Raw genomic sequence first — 21,779 nt, 5'->3', positions numbered from 1 at the left:
GACACACTAAACTTCTTTCGAAAGTAGCGGGAATCTGGAACTGTTTGTTCACAATCTGACACCATCCAGAAGGCGCACAGGTGGACTCGCGAAGAGAACCTTGAACACTCGAACCTGGATCGTTTCGGGGGTTCTGTGGCAGGGGACCGGTGCCTACTCGCGACGCGTCGTTATAATGCATGCGCATAAACTTTAACAGAGTGTTTACTTGTCAGAAACTTATTTTTCTTCTTGTCTTCTCTAACTCCCTAGGACCACCACTGAGGACCGTAGAAGACTCATGTCAGATGCGTCTCGCACGTGATACGCGTTTTTCTTGTTCCGTCTCCATAGTGACTTGCTTATAAGGATTGACTGAACCCAGGAGTCGCCCGTCGACGGGTGCTCGATCGGTGAGTTGCTAGTGTCGTTCTTTTTCTTCTCATTTTCTGGGCCACCCCCATGTTTTGAGAAACACGTGCTTTGGAAGTGAGCGCTCTCTGTTGTTTTTTGATTCGAGTGTTTCTGCATCCCTTCCGCCCCCTACTACGGAGATCTCGACACCTTTTGTGATGTCGGAGAAGTACACCTCTTTTCAGCAACTGGAGAACGAAAAACGGAGGCAATGGAAAAAAGGGGAGTGCGCTGTAGGGCGTTTATCTTCATTTGATACGCCGGCGTCAAACTGGACGGAGACAGGCTCCGAGAGAGGCGCCGGCAGGGTCGGAGCATGTGCAAGTTGGTACTCCACTCTTTGTTTTCTCTCTACAGTTCTCCGTTGTCTTTCATTTTTGGACTGTGTCTGGGAAGGGTAGCCTCTGAGAGAATGGGAGGAACGTCTCCCGCCGCGCCGGAGCCGTCCGGGCTGGGAAGTTGGAGAGATGCTGCTGCGTCGTTTCGTGTCAAATCTGGATTGTTTTCACTGCAGTGTGTTATTCCTCTCATTGGTATGCTTTTTCTTTTGTCACCTACGAAGCCTGATATCAGCCCGACCGTAAGCTTTTGTATTTCATCTTTCTCCTGGCCGCCCGTCTCGTACCCAGATGAAGCGCTTGTTGCCTTTCCTGGGATTTTCGCCGCAGCCGCCGCTCCGGCTTCGCCGGAACCTTCAAGCTCCGGGGACACTGAACAGGTTGGAGGCTTCGGGAAGAAGGACGGAAAAGGAGACCAGCGGTTAGGTTTCTCTGCAGCGGGACAGAACGGAGATGTGACTCAGCAAGGACTTGCTGTGTATGACACTCCTGCAGGCAGGAGCTCGCCGGGGAGCGTCACGGGGCAAAACGCAGAGGTCACCATTTCTTCGAAGGATTCCAGCTCGCGTGCCTCCCGCCGATATGCGGATCGCCGTCTCCCTCAGGAGATGACGTTTCAAGAATGGCTCTTGTCGGCTCTTGACAGTAGCGTGGACCACCCGCCCTCGCCCCGGAAACCTGGTTTGGGTGACGCAAAGAAGGGGGGACGAGCCTTGCAGGCGTCTTCTGCTGGCAAGGCGCTTTCCACGCGACGTCGCTCTGTTCAGGTAAAGCTCGGGCAAGGAACAGCTGCAGAGAGACAAGAGACGCGGCCGGCGGACGCAGCCGACACCTCGCAGTTGTTGAAAAGTCTGAAAGCCGGCCTTCCCCAGGGTGCGGCTCAGACTGGAAGTGAAAACGGGGACCTGTTCGGAGCGGCGGCACAACCCGAGATGGTCATCGCAGACGGCTGGGATCCGGAGAAGCAGGCAACAGTGGTTCACAAGGTGGAGGCAGCTTTGGAGAAAAGAGTCTCAAAACTCACCGGCGACATCAACTGGCTACAGACACAATTGGAAGGCGTTTTAGGCGACATGCAAATGTACCGGGAGGGTCTTCATGATTTACGCCCTCATCGAAATGTCGAGGCGTTCGAGCAGATAGCATTAGGAGGTTAGTCGCTTTTCCGTCCTCCCCCCCTCCCCCCCCCGTGGGAGTCCGCGATTGTGAAAAGGCGGTCTTGTCACAGGACTGCACACAGAGACGCCGGGGGGAGGTGTTCAGCAAATGGCCCGGGAATGTTTTGGGCCGGCCGCTGACCGGAGATCCTTGACCTGAAGATCCCATGTGTCAAGCGGAGAGCTTGCGACGTGATTTCGCGGAGGAACCGCCGCTGGAAAACGCCCGACCTCACTCGTTAGCAGCCGGTGTTTTTTTCCCGGTTGTCCAAACACTGCGCTCGGCCTACGGCTGTCTTTTGTTCGACTTTTCGGGGGTGTTTCCGCTGGTTGTTCCGCGGCTCGTATACCGCCGTACCGTTTCGTAGATCTGAGCCTGAGTGGATCCACAATTCGGTTCACTTTTTTGCGGTGTCCTGCATGCAAAGACGTTGCGCGTACCTCTGCGGCGGTTTGTGCTCAGGCCCGAGTCTCCCCCACAAAGCGCTTCTGGAGACGCTGGAGAATGCCGTTAACGTCTTGGACTCGCGCATCGCGACGTTCGTTCGCACCAACAGCACACTGTTCGAGAGTCAGCTGCGAGAGGCTGTGGACCAAAGGTTGACGCCTCTCAGGCGGGTAAGAGGAACGAAGGCGTCTGTCTGTACACGGGGCGTTTTAGACTCTCCAGAGAAAGGGTAACTGTGTGAACAGAAAGCGCATAGAGGGGAGAGAGACGGCCGGCTGAAAAAATAAGACACTGAAGACGCGACCCCGATTGGCTTCTTCCGGAACGCCAAGTGGGACCTGTGCACCGTCCCCCCCCCGTCTTTGTCAAGTAAAGAGGGAAGAACGCTTCGAGGAACGGAATCAAGACCGGCATAGAGCCGGAGCGTAAGCCACCACCTGGGAGACGAGGGAGAAGTTTCCTGCGCCGCAGTCTACGTCTGGAAGCAGCCAGAGACAGCAGAAACTCTGTGTGGAGGGAACGCCCTTATATGGGGGAGACTTACGACGCGCTTCATGTGAAATCCGACCTTTTGTCTTCCATCCAAGTTCTATTGTGCTTTTCATGACCATCATGTTGGTGTTCTTCGTAGGACATGGTGGACCTTTCGTTTGCCCTCTTGAACGCCTCAGATAGCTCGGTCGCCTTGGCCAATGAGCTCGTTGATGTCTCCAGCGGTGTCAACAGCACCGTCGCCCGCAACGTAAGTTTGTGACGACGGGTCTGCTAGTGTGTGGGTGAGAGATTCGCTTCTGTTGAAAGGTTCAGGAAAACGTCACCTCTTTGAGACGCGATTTCTCGCGTATGCAAGTGTCCCAGGTGAAGATATGGACCAGGCGTCACGGCTGCGGAAGAGCCAGTTTGTTTTGATGAGGTGCTCGCGTCTGCGTAGTGGCGAAGGTACCCAGATGTCTGAGTGTTCCACGTAGGCGACTCGGTTTCTCGTTGTTAGTGCGTGCGTGCATTTATCTGCCACTTGGGATGTAACTTGAGGCATGCCCTTTCCGTTTGAACCCCCGGCGGCGTTTTCCCGAAAAGCGACTCTAGCTCAACTGCACCATCTGGGGGCAGCGTCAACGTCGACGACCGCTTCGGCCAGGAGGTCTTCGTGGTCCTTTTTGGCGTCGTAGACTCTCCGGTTCTCGAGCGGCTTCGGGCGGCGTTGACCGCCCCGTCCTGCCTTTTTTTGTTCGCGTCAGGGCGGTTTTCCCATTTTGCCTCTTTCCCGTTTAGGTCGCCGAAGTGGAACTCCTCCAAAGCCGACGGCAAGCTGCCTACGAAGAAGATGTGCGGACGGAAGAATTCCGTCTCAGGAATAGCGTCGAGGAACTGAAACAAACGGAGCAAAGCCGCATCAACCGGTCCAGTCTGGAAGAGCAGATCCTGTCGGCGGCGGTGGCGGATGCGGTGCACGAAATGGAGCGGAATGGCGTTGGGGTTCTCGACATCAGTGAAGTATACAGCGGCAGTGAGGCCAAGAAGGTTCTCGAGCTTCTCTTCTATATGTTGGCCAAGCAACAAGACCCGTCGTGGGAAGTGTAAGTGCACGGAGCACGGCTTAGCGGGAGTCCTCGCAGGTCATTGGCGCGCGCCGTTGGGCGCCTCCTGTTTCCTCTAAGGTCTTTCAGTTGGCATCCCGCGACCGTATCTCGAGTCGCGCGTGTCCGTGTGCATAGAAAACTATGCAGGTGTGCTCTCTTCTACCGGCTCTGTTTTGCGAGGCGTTTTGGTGAAGGTCCACGTCGCTTCGTGAGCTGGCGTTGTCGCCCCACTAGCGCTGGGTGATTTATGTTCGGACGCATGCGCATCGTTCAGCGCCGGCAACCTGCCTCGCAGTGGAACCCATTGTTTTTCGTTCGTGCACTTTCTCCGCGGTTCGTTTATCGGTTGGGCATCCGTCTGTGGCTTTCTCGGGTGTATCTGTTTTGTGGGCCTTTGTCGTCTCGTCTGTGGTTCGGGGTGTGTACCCGCGCGTGACTGGGCAGAGAAGCGCCCGCGTTGCTGGCTGAAACCGGCTGCGGTGCCCGCCGTTTCGCTGTCGCGAGCAAGAAACTGTTTTCCTGTTCTGAGAGCCGTCGTGTTCCCCCTTGCGCGAGCACTCGGGCGGGGTGAGCGCGGAGCGCAACGCCCGCATCGCTTTCACAGTCAAACAACGCGCAAATGGGCTTAGGTTCGAACCCGTGGCTCATCGTAGTTTCGGTGTGTGGACCTTGCTTCGTGCAGCCTTCCGATCGTGTTTGTGACTGCGCCGCCGGCTCCACTTCCAGTCGAACCGCGTTCAGTCAACCAGTTGCTGAGGACGGCCGTTGCGGCAGGGCGGCCGAACAATGGAGACACTGCACGCGGAGCGGGTCTGGACACTGAACCCCTGTGGGTCGACGTGACACGCGGAATGTCGTTGCTCGGCGGGGAGGTGAGCGACTCCTCGGAATCCGCATCCTTTGAAGAGTTCGAAGGAGACCACGGCGTCACCACAGCGGCCCCGGCGAAGCCGGACGCAGCAGTGGACAAGGAGAGAGAGGCCTGGAGTCAGAATGAAGAAGGCGACGAGAGCCACACAATCGACCTCCTTCAGAGACGAGGAGTTGGCGAGCCAACAACTGACGCCGGCGCGGACCAGAACGAAGGCGCTGCAGGTGACGGGGGCGGAAAGGCCGCGGCCTCGGCGCGCGACCGGGCCCACGGCGACAGGAAGAGACCAGAGGGCGGACCTGGGGCCCCGGACGGGCAAGCGCGGGAATCGTGGAAAGGATCGAAAGGGGGACCAGCGGAACAGACGACGCAGAGACACAAAGGAAGCAGGAGAGGGGTGGAGAAAGAGAAGAAAGCTGGGGCGGACGCGGGCCAGGACGAGGCGCAGAAGAAGCCTGGCCAGGACGGTCGTGGGGACACCCGGCGCAAAGGGACCACCCGTCGACCCCCGCGTGGCGAGCGTTCGAACGAAGTGCCGAGACATGGCGGTTCGTTTTTCGGCGGTCTCTTTGGGCGCGCCAAACGCCATTTGCAGGGGGATGCGAAAGAAGCGCCGCGTCAAAACGGCGCGGCGGCGAGGCCCTCAGTCGGTCAGGAAAACGCGACCAACTCGCTCGATTCTGGCAGAGACTGGAGCGTGAAGGTGATTTATTCGTACGAGGGAGCGAGTCAATCCGTTGAGCCGGAAGACTGGATCAATCTGTCGCAAATGCTCCCGCCTGCGGTCATTCGAGAAGCGGCCGTGGACGATCGCGCGCGGTACGCTCTCGTGCCGCCACTCTCGACTCTGCAGCGCCTCGTCTTTGAGCACTTCCAGGGCCGGCCCAGAGTGCGTCTTCCCGCCGCTGACCCGCAGACCGGGAACGCGGCGGTGGCGCACGCACCGAGCCAGGAGGCGGAAGCCCAGACCCGAACGGCGGAAACAGCCGAGGCGTCCGATCCAAGCAAGCCGACGTCTGAACTCGCCGACGGGACGACCGAAGCCGAGGCGCGTATGCGGGTCCGGCGTCTGGCTGCAGGGTCGGCGCGGGGGAGAGAAACCTGGAAGAAGGTGAACAGAGAAACGGACGTTTCTAAGAAAGGAGGCTATTACATTTTGAGAGTCAGTGGCCTAGTCATCGAGTCGTTCTACGTCTCAGGCGACTATCACGTGTCTCCAGTCCCGACGCTCTATCCTGTCTCGGAGCCCGTCACAGGATTGGGCCCTCTGGTGTCGTACGCCGAGTACGGGTCCCAGTTCATCAAGGCCTACAGAGATTTCCAGCCGCCTTTCCCCTCGCTGTCCCCCTTCCGCAAGAACAGCGACTTCGAGGCTTGGCTCGGCCAGCCGACCTTGAGCAGCTGGGCTGGCGGCGACGGAGGTGCCCTATCGCGTCCCCAGCAGACCCAGGCCGTGCCGCTGGACGTGGAGATCCGAGAAGCCGGTCAGCGAGGCGCCGGCACGGCGCCACAGAGACGTGCGCGACCGGGAAATGCGGGCGACGTGGAAGGCGAGCCGGGGCAACTTGAAGCCGTGGACGGCCTGGCCATGCTTGCACGAGCGCAGCGGGTTAATCGCGATGGCGAGGGCAAGACTGAGGAAGAAGCCAGCGAAGAGAAGCGAAGCGGGCTGTACAGCCGTTTCAATCCGTTCGTGTGCTGCCTAAACGAGTCAAGTCGGCAGCTGTCAAAGTGGTGTGTCGATTCGAACCTAGGCATCTTCGCCGGCAGCGTCGACGGTCCGGATGCGGAAGGGGAAACGGAAGCGGCAGCCGCTGCACGTTCGCGTGCGGGGTGGGAGGAGAGAGAGACAGGGACGTCAAAGGGAAGTGACGAGGCGCAGGCAGGCGGGTCTGTCCGAGAGGACTCGAAAACGCCGACGGCGCATGCAGCGCATGCAGTCTCTGAGCAAACTGGCCAGACGAGTGGACAGCAGCTGCCGCAGAGGCGCGAGGACCGCGCGGCTCTGTTCCCGCCGTCAGTGGGCAAGCGAAAAGTTCTTATGGTCTACCTGGGTCCGCGAACAGGTGGGCTGCCGCTGCGGTACCTGGCTGGGAGCGGAGGCGAGTTGCGACGTCTTCAGTTGGCTCAGCGTAGCGTCGAGACGCTGGTCCAGAATCTGGACGGCTTTTGCACAGCGGATATCTCGTACAAGACGCGCCAGGATTCGGGAGAGACGCGGAAGAGGGGCAAAAAGGCCAAGCAGAAAAAGCAGGCAAAGCCGGAACAGTCGCCGAGTACCAGCTGTACAGCTCTGGACTCGTTCATCCATGCCCGTGTCGGCATCCGCGAGTGGAGGCAACTCATGGCGTTGAAGCACGAGGCGTACGTATCCAACCCGGCGGCATGGGCCACGTCCTACGACAAGCGAATGCTGGACAAATACCAGCTCTATGTCGAGACCGCTTTCGCCCCCGAAGCGCCGCCTCTCTTCCTTCCTCTCACCTCCTTTTTCCAGTACGTTTTACGTGCCGAGGCAAATATGGATGCTGAAGTCAGTTCTGAGGATGGCGGGATAACGCAGTTTCTACGCTCAGTTACCGATTAGTTGTAGCTGTATAGCATATATACGCGTGTCCTTTTTAAAGTGGTGGAGGGGGCACGGCATGACCTGCCAAGGCGTGACGGGCGCCATGCACCAACCTGTGCGCAGTGGTCCCCTGGGGACTCCCGCGTTACCTTCTGTCTATTCACTGTTGTCGAGAGTGGCTGATTCGCATCGCCGGCCAGCCGGCTTCGACCTGTGCAAACAGGTGACAAGGCATGGTTTCGCTGGGACTACGAGTGTGTCTGCGCAGCCTTCCGCACACCAAGACGCTCTGGGAAACACCCTCCTGCTTCTGCCTCTCTATGCAGCCGCGCCGACGTCCAAGCGTAGACGTAGATGCAGAAGCGTGTGGATCTGTGCATGCACAACGGTGCGCAGCTGCGTCTTGCGTGCTGTTCTTCGACTACTGCCCCGGACTCCACCATCTAATCATCCACCATGTAATCATCCACCATGTAATCCACCATATAATCCATCATATAATCCACCGTCGACTTTTCGTTGCCACTCACTCCATCCGACGGCGTGTGCAAATTCCGCTCTGCGGTCGTTGCTACCTTGATGTGCTTTTTCGCAGGGAAAACTTCCTGCTGATCCGTGTACAGGTTGCGACGTGTCCGTCGCGCCCCCGCGGAGTCGTGGAGTTCGCTGTGCCGCCCGTGTCGGTTCTCGAACGCGCGCTTTACCTCGTCGGGTATCCTGCGGCTGGTCAAGCAGCGGTGGCGGCGTACGGTTATGCGACGCGCACGCAGTCGAAGCTCACGTAAGAACATTTTTACCGTTTCCCTGCTGGTCTTGTCGTTTTCGGTAGGCATGTGTGCGGTGTCGTTCGTGGTATTCCCGCGTTCCTGGTGAACCAAGAAGGACACGTGCTGTCCTTGGGTGGAGGCGCGTTGCGCAGTTCCAGGGGTAATGGGTAACCTGACGTTGCGCGTCTTTTTTCACGCACCCTTCAAGACAGGTGTGCGTTTCTGTGTGGCGCTTATAAGATAGACACTCTTCTTTGCTCCGCCTCTCGTCAGCGCCCGCATTTCGTTGCTGTGTGTCATTGCCAGTCGGAGACATTCTTTTTTCCTCCCGGCCCGCCGCTCACTGCTCTCTACCCAGTTTACGCGTGCTCGCCGATACGTCGATTCGCCGAGTGTCCCCGGAGTTTCCGTTTTCGCGCTGTCACGGCTAGTTTCGCTGTCCTCAAACGTTTTGATGTCACGACCGGTTATATGCCTCTGGATGTGGCAGCAGCCTCTTTCCCACCCGCTGTCGTCTAGCTGTTTTTTCTCCATTTCCCGATGCTTTTTTCGCGAGGACGCCGGAGTGCGCGAGACAGCCCCACCTAAGGGGTTCTTGCCGATCCTGTCACTGGGCCTGCTGTATGGACACCCTTGCGTTTTTTTGTCTCGTGCCGCGCCGCCGTATTTCTCGTCGCCGTTCCGTTCGGCGCGTCGTCCGTCTTTCGCTTTTTGGAGCTAGAAAAGGTCAAAGCGTGTGTGTTCACGTGCGAAGTGGCTGATGTTTCGAATGCAAGTCCCCTGTCGCTCGACTGTGTGCGTTTCAGGCGCCTGAAAGAGACTGCAAAGGCGGCAGCCGCAGAGGCGTTTCCGCAGTACCAGCCTGTCTTGTCGGCCATGCAAACCGCGACAACAGAAGCCGGCTTGTGGGGTCGGGCGTCCGGTGCGGGCGATGCGTCCAACTGGATCGGCCATGTCACAGTGAAGTTTGGGAAGACGTCCACGTCGTCGATAGAACTCATCGACGGTTCCCTCCGGAACAGGCATAGCGACTCCAACGACCACGAGTTGCCTGTCGACAGACAGCAGTTCTGGAAAGTGCATGTCGCGGAAGACAAGCGACAAAAAGGGAGCAACGATGACCCGTTTTACGTCAAGGGTGTACAAGCCGGTGAGGGGGAGGCGGCTACGGAGTGCGACACAACGGCGAACATCGTGACTCGCATGGGCTCCTATATGGAGACGCGCGTCGTTCCAAGGCTGTACGCCAGTGAACTGCGAGGCCGCAAAATCGTGCTTGTGCTTTCCACTGATCAGCATGCTTTTCTGGGAGAGAGATTCTTTGCTGGCGACAGGATTGAAGCGGCGTGGAAGCAGGCACATCTTATGCCCACGAGGAACCACACGGCGGAAAACCGATACGCGCCCAGATGGACGAACAATAAGGAACCTGCTGTTGGTGGAATAGTTGGTGCTACTGCCACGTACAACCAGAGAGAAGAAGCCAGCCAAAAAACCGACGTGCCTGAAATGAACCTGGCTGATGAGCCTCTTTCTGAATCGCCAGCAACACAACAAAGCACTGCGGAAGATGAACAAGCACAACTTTCGGAGCGAGTCGTGTCCCAGGAGGAGGCGACAGTGGTGCCTCAGGAGGAGGAGACTGTTGTGCCCGGGGATGAGGAGACAGTGATGCCCCAGGAGCAGGAGACAGTTGTGCCCCAGGAGCAGGAGACAGTTGTGCCCCAGGAGCAGGAGACAGTTGTGCCCGGGGATGAGGAGACAGTGATGCCCCAGGAGGAGGAGACGGTGGTGCCTGAGGGTGAGGAGACAGTGATGCCCCAGGAGGAGGAGACGGCAATGCGCCAGGACGACGAGACAGTGGTGCCCCAGGAGGAGGAGACGGCGATGCCCGAGGATGAGGCGACAGTGGTGCCCCAGGAGGAGGCAAGAGCGATGCCCCAGGACGACGAGACAGTGGTGCCCCAGGAGGAGGAGACGGCGATGCCCGAGGATGAGGCGACAGTGGTGCCCCGGGAGGAGGCAAGAGCGATGCCCCAGGAGGAGGCAAGAGCGATGCCCCAGGAGGAGGCAAGAGTGATGCCCCAGGAGGAGGCAAGAGCGATGCCCCAGGAGGAGGCAAGAGCGATACCCCAGGAGGAGGCAAGAGCGATGCCCCAGGAGGAGGCAAGAGCGATGCCCCAGGAGGAGGCAAGAGCGATGCCCCAGGAGGAGGCGAGAGCGATGCCCCAGGAGGAGACAGTTGTGCCCGAGGATGAGGAGGCCGTGACGCCCGAGGATGAGGAGGCCGTGACGCCCGAGGATGAGGAGGCCGTGACGCCCGAGGATGAGGAGGCCGTGACGCCCGAAGATCAGGAAACAGTGGTGCTCGAGGATGAGGAGACGGCGACGCCCCAGGATGAGTAGACGGCGATGCCCCAGGCGGGGGAAACAGTGGTGCCCCAGTGCCCCAGGCGGGAGAGACAGTGGTGCCCCAGGCGGGGGAGACAGTGGTGCCCCAGGACCAGGAGGCAGCGGCTCCAGAGGACTACGTTTTGGCGGAACCAGAGTTGGAGCCGATGGTGAAATACCTGGAGTTAACCCGAGAGAAGACGTTGTAACACTCGAGCAGCAGATGCCACCGGCTCTGGAGAACGAGGTGGAGGGCCATCCCTCGAAGAGACGGAGCAATAGTTCCCCTTTCCCGGAGCGAGTGGTTCCACACTACGCGGTGCCGGAGGGATTGCCATGTAGAGAGGAACCACAGCACTCCGTAGAAGGGGTGGGAGCTCGCTCCAGGCCACGTGGAGATCCGATGAACAGACGCAGAAAAGCCCGTGATTCCACTTTCGGAGAGAGCTGTCCACTCGCCGTCCAGTTTGGACGCGAGAGAGGGCGGTGGGCACGCAGCGCGGCGGACGTCGGCTGCGCTCCGATAGATGGAGTGTTCGTGCGGGGAGAGCCGTCGAAAATTAAAAGTTCCTCTCTGCTTTAGGGCGTGTGTGAATTGGTACCGCATTTGAGATCTAGGATGAAGGGCGAAGCAGCGATCCGGCGGACCTAGAACAGGCAAAGGCGACACGGGAAGGGGCAAGAAAGGGCCGGGGGCGGAGGCGAATGCAGCTGAAAACGGAACAAGGAAAGTCAGAGGCAACAAAAGAGAAGGCGAAGCGACAGCAGGTGGTCCCAAGGAGAACGCAGCGGAAAACGTAGAGGTTGGAGCGTGCGCTGCAGGAGGACAACGCAGGCTCCAGAGTGGGGCTTGCTTCGACGCCGTTTTCCACGTCGAGATCGTTCGCTCGGGTGTATTTGTTGCGGGAGCGTTCTGTGCTCTTTGAATTTTTGGTCATCCCGGGTGTGCGGCCGAGGCGAGTTGGGAGTTCTTCCCCCCCCCCCCCCCCCAACGCTCTGCTTCGCGTGTGTCGCAAGGGCCAGCCCACGTACGTTTCCTTGTTGCTTTCGGTTCGGCTGTGAGCCGGTGTGGACGGTATTTTTGGAGGCGCGTTTTGTCGGGGTATCTCGTGGAGGGGCGGGTGCTGTGGACAATAAGCGCTCAAGTGTGGGTCACGCGGTAGTGAGGCCGTTGTTCTTACGAAGGCAGATCCGTCCTGCGTCTCTGCAGGAAAAAGGAGCGACGCGCCGCGCCTTCTTTGGCACACTACACATGTTAGTTGCGCCGGGAAGATGCAGCTTTTCTCTCTCTGCGAGAAGACCCGGAAGAGGGTGGCGAAGAAGACGCAGTAATAGAAAGAGGGGGGCAACGCGCGCTCCCGCAGCCTGTTCGAGTGTGTGAAAACGAGCCAGCAGGGACGAAGCGTGTGACATTTTGCGAAAAGGGTGCCTTGAGCAACGAAAAAGCGGAGCCGAAAGGCACTGGGAAATAGGAGATCGCGCTGGTTCTTGGGAAACGGCTTCCGAACCGCCAATAGAGATCGGTACAAAGAAGTTGCCGCAGCCTCCTTACAAAGCCTTTTTGTGAAGTGGGAGGGAAGAGACACTGGTTTTCCAGGGAAAGCGTGGCGAATGTGTGGAGCGTGGGGTCAGGCGGACACGCTGATGGGCTGCAAGGCTTGGCACGGGGAGGTACACTACTTTGCACGCTCCGGTGCAGTGACGTAACGAGAGATAACTCCAGAGGACCTCTGGAGATCTGATTCTTCTTCATTCGGATCTTGGTAATCGCGTGGCGTGGGTTGTAGGTATGCTGCTTACATGGCTCGAAACCGCTCTTCAGTATCGTATTCCTTCCGAATGTGTGTGCGGGGATTCTGGGTACTCGTGAAGTCAAGCCTGTATAGAAAGTCGGAGAAAGTTGGCAGGAGTTCCCTTTTTTTGATGAATACGCAATGTGTATAGAGATACACGTCCAACTGAATGGACACACAGATGTTATTACGTGGTGGACGGAATGCGAGCACGAAGGGCGCTTCCGGGGGTTTTTGGGAACATCGTCGACGTGCCATTTGCAGCGATTCCTCATTTGATGGTCCTCTCCAGGACATCAGAAACTGTGCGTTGACCGCTCCGTCCGTTCGTCTATTTTGAGACGTATTCGAAGTCAGGTTTCGAAACAGAGGTTAGCGCCAGCGCTCGTACGTTTCCGTGGAACCACGCGAAGCGGCGGATTGCTCGCCAGAGATCGGGCCCCGAGCGGGCTTCTCTGCGCTTGCAGGACTGAGGCCGACGGCGACCGCCACAAAAAGTTGTCGGTTGTTTCGAGTAGTTGTCCCCACGTTCCTGTCGTTCAGCCGCAGCTGGGGCCTTCTCGCACCGCACACGAGTGGATGCCGTTCGCATCTATTGGCAATCACCTCGAAACGGGAAAAAGTCGCCTCCCTTTTTCACATCGCGCTTCTGTGCCGTGCGATTAGACACAGACTGCTTCCCACGACGTGGACCGAAGCCGAGTCGAAGTCTTCTGTGTCACGAAGCAAGATATCCGGCAACGCACCTGCCACTCAGGGTAAGGGGATATACGAGTAACTCCCAAGATGGGTCCGCGTGGCGTGCACAGTTCCGCTCGATACGGGCGGCTGTGGGTCGCCGAAGGCAAAGGATACGTTTGTCTCGCGTTCACAGCGACACTGCACCATTCGGAGAAGCAATGCGAAGCCTCCGTTGTGATCCTCTCGGACCTGTAGCACGCAAGCATTTGCCGTCGCTATGCCTCCGCTGCCCCGCCGGGGGGTTGACCAGCTATACCGCATCTGCGAGCACTGCCTGTCTACACTTGCACATTTCCGTAGGATGCTTTTACAGCTGCTGTCAGTGGAAAAAGATTCCAAGTTACTAGCCCCACGCCCTTTTTTTCATGTGAAGGCCGTGCATAGCGCGCTACCAACAAGGCGCTGATAGCCTTCACAGATGTCCCACAGCACACACTGTTTACCGAAGCGACGGTCGCGGCGGTGACATAGCCGGACTCGCGAGACGCTTTCGCAATAAGAAAAGGAGATTCTTCTTGGCTGATAAACGAAGAGGCTTGTGGACAGAGAGGCATCGAAAACGATGAGCGGCCTCTTTCTCGAATCGCTATCAACGGCACTGATAGCTTTCCGTGCAATTCCCGCCTTTACTCTTAGTAGCTTGCTTCTTTTTTCGCCCGTCGTTTTCTGCTCCATGCTCTCTCTGTTTCCTTCACTGTGATCATATTTGTGTGATCTCCCTTGTTTGTTTGTCCTGGACCAGCACGGACAGTGTGATTGACCGTTTCGTGTGCTACTGTCTGTCTCTTCGCGACGGCCCTCGAACGAAAGAACGAAGAGACAGGCAGCTATCCCCCATGCGTCATCTCTTTCGCTTTCACGTTCGGAGCCTCCTTCGAGTTTCTTCCATCCTCAGCTCTTCCGCTTGCTTCTCGAAGAACCTTCAAGATCGGGGCTCTGGGAGGCCGCTGTATCTGACGAGCTCCTCGAACTCCTCGGGTGGAATCGTGTGGCGTCTCTTCACGATGCTTCGGGGAAGCGGCGGATTCTTCAAAATCATAAATCTAAAAACGCAAACGGAGGACAGGAAGGTGCCTGTGTATACTGGGAGGCGAGCCAAAAAACGTACAAAGGCTAGCGGTGTGAATGACGGCAGAAAACGAAAACATGCTTGGGTGAAAGCCCTCAACTGAGAAGGAAGAACTCTCGCCACACAGGCCGGAAAGGCGGCGACACGTACCGCGAAGACACGCCGCCACCCAACCACAAAGCAGAGACTCGGGACACGACGGTCGGCAAAAACGGAGCAGCACTCCGTGGATAACCTCCACACCCCTTTTTGCCGAATTTCCTGCCGGGCGCGATCGACACAGACGCACCGAAGTTTCTTCAGAAAACCTATCACACCGTCTTTCCCCTCCTACAAGACGAGCGTGTACTAGCCACGCTAGGCCGTCTCCTCGCGTCTAGACGAACGTCCCTACACTTCTCTTAAACACATTCACCGGTCGCAACGAGCCGCATACTACGCCTCCTAAAACGCAAACCGACCCGAAAGGTGGCCAGACACCTTGCTTGCGCTGTATCTCATAACTGCCGTCGTTTATTCAGTATCCCAACCACTAGAGCGTTTCTCTTGGGCGCTCCTGGCACCGATCGCTTCACTCAGTCGAAAATGCCAAATCAAAAAACCCTCGTTTATGGCTTGGAAATGTCGACAGACGCAGGTCACAAACGAGCCTTTTCAGTTCGGGCGAGCAGGCATCCACGTGCTCCTGCTTTCAGACAGAACGACGTGTGTGTTTCGGGCTACGTTTCACAGGCGTTTCCGATTGAGTGGCCACCCAGAAAGCTGCGCACGTATCGGACAGGCGAGATCCCCGCTGTCTCGCGCACGCACGTCGCAAGGGCCGGGTGACCTTCACTTAAGGAAGCCCCCCGGCAGCGGTTCCCTCACTGGATCTCACAAGGAGTAACGTGTCTCTCTTTCTGGGCGTCAGCGAGGCTGCCTGCGCTTGCTCATCCGGTGACGTATCTCGACTCTTGGCTGCTGGAAGTGTCGTTGGTTCACCCCACGGTGTATGTTCAAACGTTTAAGGAGAAAACCGGTTCCGCGTCGCCCATTTACCTGATGATGTTGTCGTCCAGATTCAGCTTCACATGCAAGTAGTGAACCGCAGAAGGCAGGAGATCGAACGTCATCTCCACCACGTGAGCACTGTCCTTCTTCTTCACCCGGTACGCCAGTCGGCGGTAGCCTCGATAGGTGACGCGCAGGTTTCGGCCTGGAAAGGAAGGGAAATGGGGAAGATGCTGGCACAGGCGAGGCGCGTCGCAGATTGCGCGAGACGGCACAGAAAACGCAGGAAAACGGTGTCGGGTAAAACGAGCGTCTTCACACGCACACGAAACTGCCTGCCCCGAGACACTGCAGCCCGCCCGCTATCCCTCCGAGCGCCAGAATCCGACACAGCGACTCCTGTCAGTCCGCGAAAAAAGGGGGAGTAAACCACACAGGCACGCTTGCATGCGTGCACGACGTCGCGAAGCCGAGTCTGGCCCTAGGCACATCGCAGCAGACCCCACACTTGCATGCACGTGTTCGCGACGCAGATAATGCAGGCACCCGGTGAGAGCTGCGGGGAATCCACGGACGCATGCACAAGTCGGAGAATCGGTGCGGAGTGCAATGCGTCGCCGCGGGTCCTTGTCTCTGCGCTTACAACGCCACTGTTGAAGCTGGTCCACGTAAGGGCGCACAGCCTCCTTGATGTTCGGGAGAGGCATGTCCGGGCGGAAGAGGGCGACGACGCGATAGGGGCGAGTCTCCGCCAGGCCATGGCCTCCTGCGAAAGAAAACGGAGACGCCCCGAGAAGCAAAGAGAGCTCCACGGACTCTGGGAACTGCTGAGGCTTTCTTTTCGCACTCTTCAACGGTACAGGCTGCGAGCAGAAAGTGAACAGTTTTCGTATCGGAACGAGACGAGGCCTCACGAAATCACGTCCCCCCACACGTCTGCGCCGCGTTCGCCTTCCACCTTCTTAGGAAGGCACACACATACATCTATATGTGTATATATATATATATTTATATATGCATAAATTGATGGACAATACGTGATCATATACTTGCAGATGTTTGTCGACAAATGTAGATGCAGGCAGATGCAGGAATGTGGCTATGTGCACCGACTTTCATATGCAGCCAAAAAAACCCTCAGCACCACAAGACTGTTTACAGGCAAATGGCTACCGTGTCCAATGACAGCACGGAACGCCTGACGTTCACGAAAATTGCTGCAAGTCCGAGTGTCAAGACTGCATGCGCCATAACTTGTTGCCGTATCTACTCTATCAAAAGACACCCTGTACGTGAATGCAGTCTTAACTGATTAGTTTCATATTTACTCGATAGGTTTGAGTCACATAGCAACACATAGGCGTATATATCGGCGGAGTAGGCGCCTATATACACACTTTTGTGTATGCATGTGCGACTCTGTCTGCACGAAAGAGAGGGGGAAAAGCCGAAACGTTTTGTGTATCGAGGACTGGAGACAGAACAACGCAGGTTTACCATCAACAACTGAAGGGCGGTACTGCCTTAAGTGCGGCTCTTTGTCGAGCTTGCGGCGGGGAACTAGGAGTCGCCGTGGCAGGCCTTCGCCTGTGCCTTCTTCCTGCTTGGCCTTCTCCGTTTGCTTGGCCTTCTCCGTTTGCTCGGCCTCCTCCGCCCTCGTCTCTCCTAAAGAGGTGACAGCCTCCTGGAGGTTTGCCCGTTTCTGCGGGGAGCGTGCAAAGGAGCGCACGCACTCGGACGGCGCCTCCGCTGCGTCCAATGACACCCTGTCGTCTCTCTTGCCAGAGGCCCATTGGCAAGCCGCCGGACGAAGGGCGAAAGCGGGACTGGAGGCGAGGCTGCGCGAAGGCCCAAGAAGGCAAGCAGACGAGAAAGGCGGCGCGGCGCCGAGAGCGTCGCCTGCGGCTCTTGGCGAAACCAGACAAGAAGCGAAGCGGCTCGCCCCCACATGCAGAGAGGGAGACCGGGGACGCAACAGGGTGGCCGCGTGCAGAGAAACGGAAACCGAAGCTGCGGGAGCACAAGCCGAGAAGGACGGAGAAAAGGAAGGAGACGGCGCCAGTCTGGAGAAGGGAGAAGAAAGCGAGAGACCCCACAGCGGCGCTCCTGGGCCTTGGCCGGACCGCGCATGGAGGCCCGTGGGAGCTCGTCGATCGCTCGTCCCCTGCGTGAAGACGACCGGCGGAGACGAAAAGGGAGACTGAGACGAGCAAGACGAAGCATCGAGAGGCGTTGGAGAGGAAAACGGAGGGAACGAAAACGCAGCTGTTTGCCGGCGAGACGTGCGCTGCATGCAGACGAAACCGCTATCGTTTCTAGCCTCTTGGAACCGACTGCAGGGACGTTGTCCATGCGGCACGACAGGCGAAAGCCAGACACCACCCGCGACCGGGGCCGCTCGACAAACGAGAGGAAGGAAAGCGAGAAGACGCAGACAGGTTCGCCAGCGCCGTTGTCGGTCGTTCAGCTGTCTCACGCGTCTTGTCTTGGTTTCAAGTGCAGGAACAGAGACGCGCGAAGCAGACAAAACAGACAAGAGACATTTTGCTTCGCCGCCTGGACTCGCGATCGGGAAGGGTTGGCGTGAGGCGGGAGATGAGGCACGGCGGCAAAGGCCCCCCAAAAGGCCCGCGTCGAGGGAGAAGAGACAAAGTCGCGCCGAAGAGAGACGCACGACGACACCAGCCAGCCACAGAGACACAGCGGAGGAGGCGAAGAGCGAGGGGAGCTGGAGGGCGTGGCGGAGGTCTTCCGAGGCGCGAGCAGTGCGAAACGGACAAGCTAAGGGGGTGGACGAGAACCGGACTGGAAAAGAGAGGCAAGTCGAGAGAAGATACCGCCAGATCAAGACAGGCAAAAGCAAAAGCTCGGGTTTGGTGAAACAGACAAGGACACACGCGAAACCGAGCAAACACAGATGCGCAGGAGAGGACCACGAGCATGCAGCACGAGGAATGTGAACGCCCCCTTCCTTCCGCAGGCACGGACTGAGAGAAAAAAAGCGAGGCGCAGCGAGACGCCAAGCGAAAGCAGCCCGTCTCGAGCTGGGAGGGGAAATCCGCGCCTGCACAAGCTGAGACGCGCGCCGGCGGGGGAAGGCAGGAAGACGCGGTGGCGAAACTGAGGTTGAAGAACCCGCGCAGAGAGAGAGACAGCGGAGAAGCGACGTAGAAGCAGCACGAGGACGCGTCGAGCGAAACGGAGGCAGCGCGGAGGCAGCGGAAACGTCCGCCTTTTTTTCCAAGCTGGTTCCCTGCGCCTCCGTGGGGAAGAACGACCGCGCGAAAAAGGCTCGCCGAGCTCTGGCACCCTGAGCAGGGCGAGGCCTTCTTGCCCCACAAACAGGCCAGGCGTGCGCGGGTCTGTCTGGCACCCAGGCAGGGAGAGTCCCGGAGGCCGCGGACAAAGTTGAAGCTGGCGCCGCGCACAGAAAAGCAGGGGACGGGGCGGAGTGAGACAGCGAGGGCGAAGCCCCCAGGCGCGCGCGCCGCGAGGAGACAGGCGAAGACGACGCGTCCGAGGAAAACTTGCGCTGCCAGGCACCGACCGAGGAGGGAAACGAAGCAGAGCGAGACACAGGTAACGGGGATGGAGAGGCAGAGTCGCGCGGCGCCAGAGAAGAACGGCGTCGTCGCCTCGGAGCACCTGCCGACTGGCTGTGGAAGGGAGAGAGACTCGCGCGTGTCAAGGCATTGCCCGAGTCCTCTGTTGGCGAGCCCGCCTCTTCGTCCCTGCTAAGAGCCCCAACGCGACGAGTAGTCGCTCCCTGTTCCCTCTGCTCGAGAGACGGTCTGGAGAGAACCGCGGGACTTTCTTCTCCATGACGCTCGTTGAGTTCTCGGACGCCGTCGCGTTGTCTCGCCCCTCTCCGCCAGGACTGTCTTGCCCTCCATTCTTCTCTCCTCTCTGGCTCCGCACTGCCTGGCGCCGTTTCCTCGCTCTCCGTTGACATTTCGGCGATGCGGAAAGACTCGCGGGGGCCAGAGAAGACACGGTGCGGCCGACGGAGACAGGCTCTCGGTCGTCAGCCACGAATCCGGCGGCCTTGTCTTCGGCTCTAAAACTTCCTGGCCTGCTTCCCCGTGCCTGTGTCGTCTCTCTCCTGGGGACCTCTTCCCTCCTCCCGTTCCACGCTTCGTCTCCTTTTCTTCCTCGTGTCCGTTCGGCTGTCTCTCCTCGCACGCCGACTTCGTCCTTCTCCGGCGCGCACACGCGCGTCAATTCTTTTGCCTCTCTCTCCCTGCGTCACCGGCTGCCTCCCCCGCCGTCCTTTCGATGGCTCTACCTCTGAGTCCACCGATTTTGTTCCTCCGTTGCTTCTGCTCCCGCGTCCTTTCGCTTTTGCCCGCCGCTGCCTCTTTTCGTGTCTTGTGCTGTATCCGCAGTTGCCGGCGAACGGCGGAGGCAGCCGCATTGAGAAGGGGCGAGACAACGGCGAAACGACCGAGCACGAAACAAAAAGAGAAGAAAGTGTAGACTCTGGAAAGCCAACAACAGCTCGCTACTGGGAACGACGCGGTCCGTGTGCGGACACCACGAAAGTAAAAAAGGTGCGCGGTACCCGCGAGCGAGGCTCTCTTGCCACCCGGCCACGAAAAAAAGGGGATTCCCGTCTTGGGCTCGTCGACTCCTTGCCATCTCCAGCTGGGAGCTCACACGGGCGAAGAGAAGACAAAAGGACGTGGAGAGGAGAGACAGAAGAACCTGCAGCCGTGTTTTTCGCGGCGAGCATCTAACGGCGCACATGCGAGACGCCGCATGCTTTTCCGCCGGCTGTGTGCATGCATCTCGATTGACCTTCTCTGCTCGCGTTCGGGCACGAGAAATGCCGCTTTTTGATGTGCTTCCTCTCAGGGCGAGAAAAAAAGATGGTAGGGCAGCTTTTGTAGATCTGCGGAGGCGTCCTCTTCTTTCTGCTCCTGCATCTGTTCCTTTTTGCGGTGCCCGCTTGTCCGTTGACTCACCTTTGACTGCAGTGGCTTCGCGTGTTTGCGAGCCTCTCTGCCTCTCGCTGCCTGAGTTTAGCAGTGGGACGCGCGGCTCTCGGCGGACACCGCCCGCTCGGCTCCGCCCCTGGTGGCAGCAGCCGCAGACCGTTGCATTCCGCTGTCTCTTCTCTCTGGCTCCTCCGTATCGCCGGAACCGGAGCGCGCTTCTCACCGGAACCGGAGCGCGCTTCTCACCGGAACCGGAGCGCGCTTCTCACCGGAACCGGAGCGCGCTTCTCACCGGTCTCTGCTCCGTGGAATGCTTCTGGGAGAGGCTTTTTCAGCTTTGAGGGACGGGAGGGCGACTGTGTCTGGAAGGGACTGAAGCGATGGACGCATCCACTGGCGTCCAGAGAGTCAGGTCCGCCCGCCGTCTCCAGGCAAATCCTAGCGCCGCGGAAACGGCCTGTGCGGCCACCAGCGACGAGGCAGTCCCTGGAAACTCCCGAGGCAGCGGGTCTCCGCCGATGTCGCAGCGGGGGCAGAGCGACGCTGGCGAGAGAGAGAAAGCACCCGAGACGAGCGAGGAACGGGAAGAAAACGGCGGGGAGGGTCGGAGAGAGGGAGGGGGAAACGGGAAGGAACCAGAACGCGGACGAGATGGGCGACTGGAGATCAGGGGCGGCACACGCATGCACAAGACCATCCAGCACGCCCTTGACGCTCTTGAACGGGTACTCGGTCGATCACTGAGCCAAAAGAAACCCAGGTTTTTGGTCATATACAAACGCTATTACTAATTGTAATAACTCGTTTTCACCATGGCTTCAACTTTAATTTTAGCCTTTTGCTTAAAAACCAAAACTTATCGGTTCCTAGGGCTCCTTCACATGTAGCGGACGAAGACGGACACCAGAGGCCAAAGCTCCCTCGTTCTGGGAAGGGCGCCGGGATCCATCGGGCCTCTCCGATTGGAGCAGTCAGACTCTCTCCGGAAGGAGGAGGCTGCGGGAACTCCAGACTTCGAAGTCGTGGCGTAGTAGTCTTTGTTTCAAAACAGTGAAACACATCTGCGCCTTACATCCACATAAGTAACTGCACAGTGCATGCACACCATATATATATATATATATATATATAGTGCGAGGGCGACAGGCTAGTAGATAGGTATACGTCGGTGTACAGATGCAAGCGCTCACGAAAACTATTAGCACTGTTGTGAGAGTCTTCGTGTAAGCGTAGGTCCACTCCTGTGTGCGTGCATTTGTTCCCCTCGGTCTGTGCTGCATTCCGCTGAGATCTGAATGTGTGATCTGAGCTTCCTTCCAGCAGTCGTTTTTCCCGGAGTGCCTGTGTTCCTCAGAACGGTCACGTGGAATTGTGCGGGCGCGTTGGAGGAGGAGGAATGGATAAAGTTGTGTCCATCGCTGAAATCCTCAAGAGGAAACTCCCGGGTCTTCTGCAGCATTCTTTTTTCTCCGACTTCGACGTAAGAGCGAATTCTGCCTCATGGTTCCTCCCTGCTGAGTCCACTTGCGTGGCTACGCGACTCTTGGAATCTCCGGTAACGCCCGGGGGTTACCTATATATCCCGTCAGAACTACTTTGGACTTGCTGGCGTCTGCACTGCGTTGCGCATGCGCATTTGGATGCCGAAACCGTTTTCACTTACACTCTTCAATGCGTCACGTTTAGCGTCAATACGCTGTCGGATCCTCCGCGTAACTGGGTAGGTAAGCTGCAG

General features: G+C 58.2%; 2 protein-coding genes across 2 annotated transcripts; one reads left to right on the top strand and one right to left on the bottom strand.

The window, feature by feature from the left end:
- Window positions 1-928: 928 nt before the first annotated feature.
- NCLIV_062460 (conserved hypothetical protein) lies at window positions 929-10,529 on the top strand (the record flags this gene model as incomplete). Its single annotated transcript, XM_003885797.1, has 7 exons — window positions 929-1,883; window positions 2,352-2,506; window positions 2,968-3,078; window positions 3,609-3,913; window positions 4,599-7,283; window positions 7,952-8,137; window positions 8,930-10,529. The coding sequence occupies 7 exons, from the start codon at window positions 929-931 to the stop codon at window positions 10,527-10,529; spliced, it is 5,997 nt and encodes a 1,998-aa protein (XP_003885846.1).
- Window positions 10,530-13,970: 3,441 nt separating this feature from the next.
- Window positions 13,971-17,400, bottom strand: NCLIV_062450 (putative ribosomal protein S6; the record flags this gene model as incomplete). The annotated part of the gene is made up of 4 exons (XM_003885796.1): window positions 13,971-14,091; window positions 15,156-15,312; window positions 15,751-15,873; window positions 16,605-17,400. 4 exons carry the CDS (start codon window positions 17,398-17,400, stop codon window positions 13,971-13,973), a joined length of 1,197 nt encoding a protein of 398 aa, XP_003885845.1.
- Window positions 17,401-21,779: the final 4,379 nt, after the last annotated feature.

This window comes from Neospora caninum, chromosome XII (assembly GCF_000208865.1).
Source record: "Neospora caninum Liverpool complete genome, chromosome XII".
In the NCBI taxonomy this organism is placed as follows: domain Eukaryota; phylum Apicomplexa; class Conoidasida; order Eucoccidiorida; family Sarcocystidae; genus Neospora; species Neospora caninum.
The sequence above is the reverse complement of the archived record's forward strand: the minus strand, read 5'-3'. Positions and strand labels throughout refer to the sequence as shown.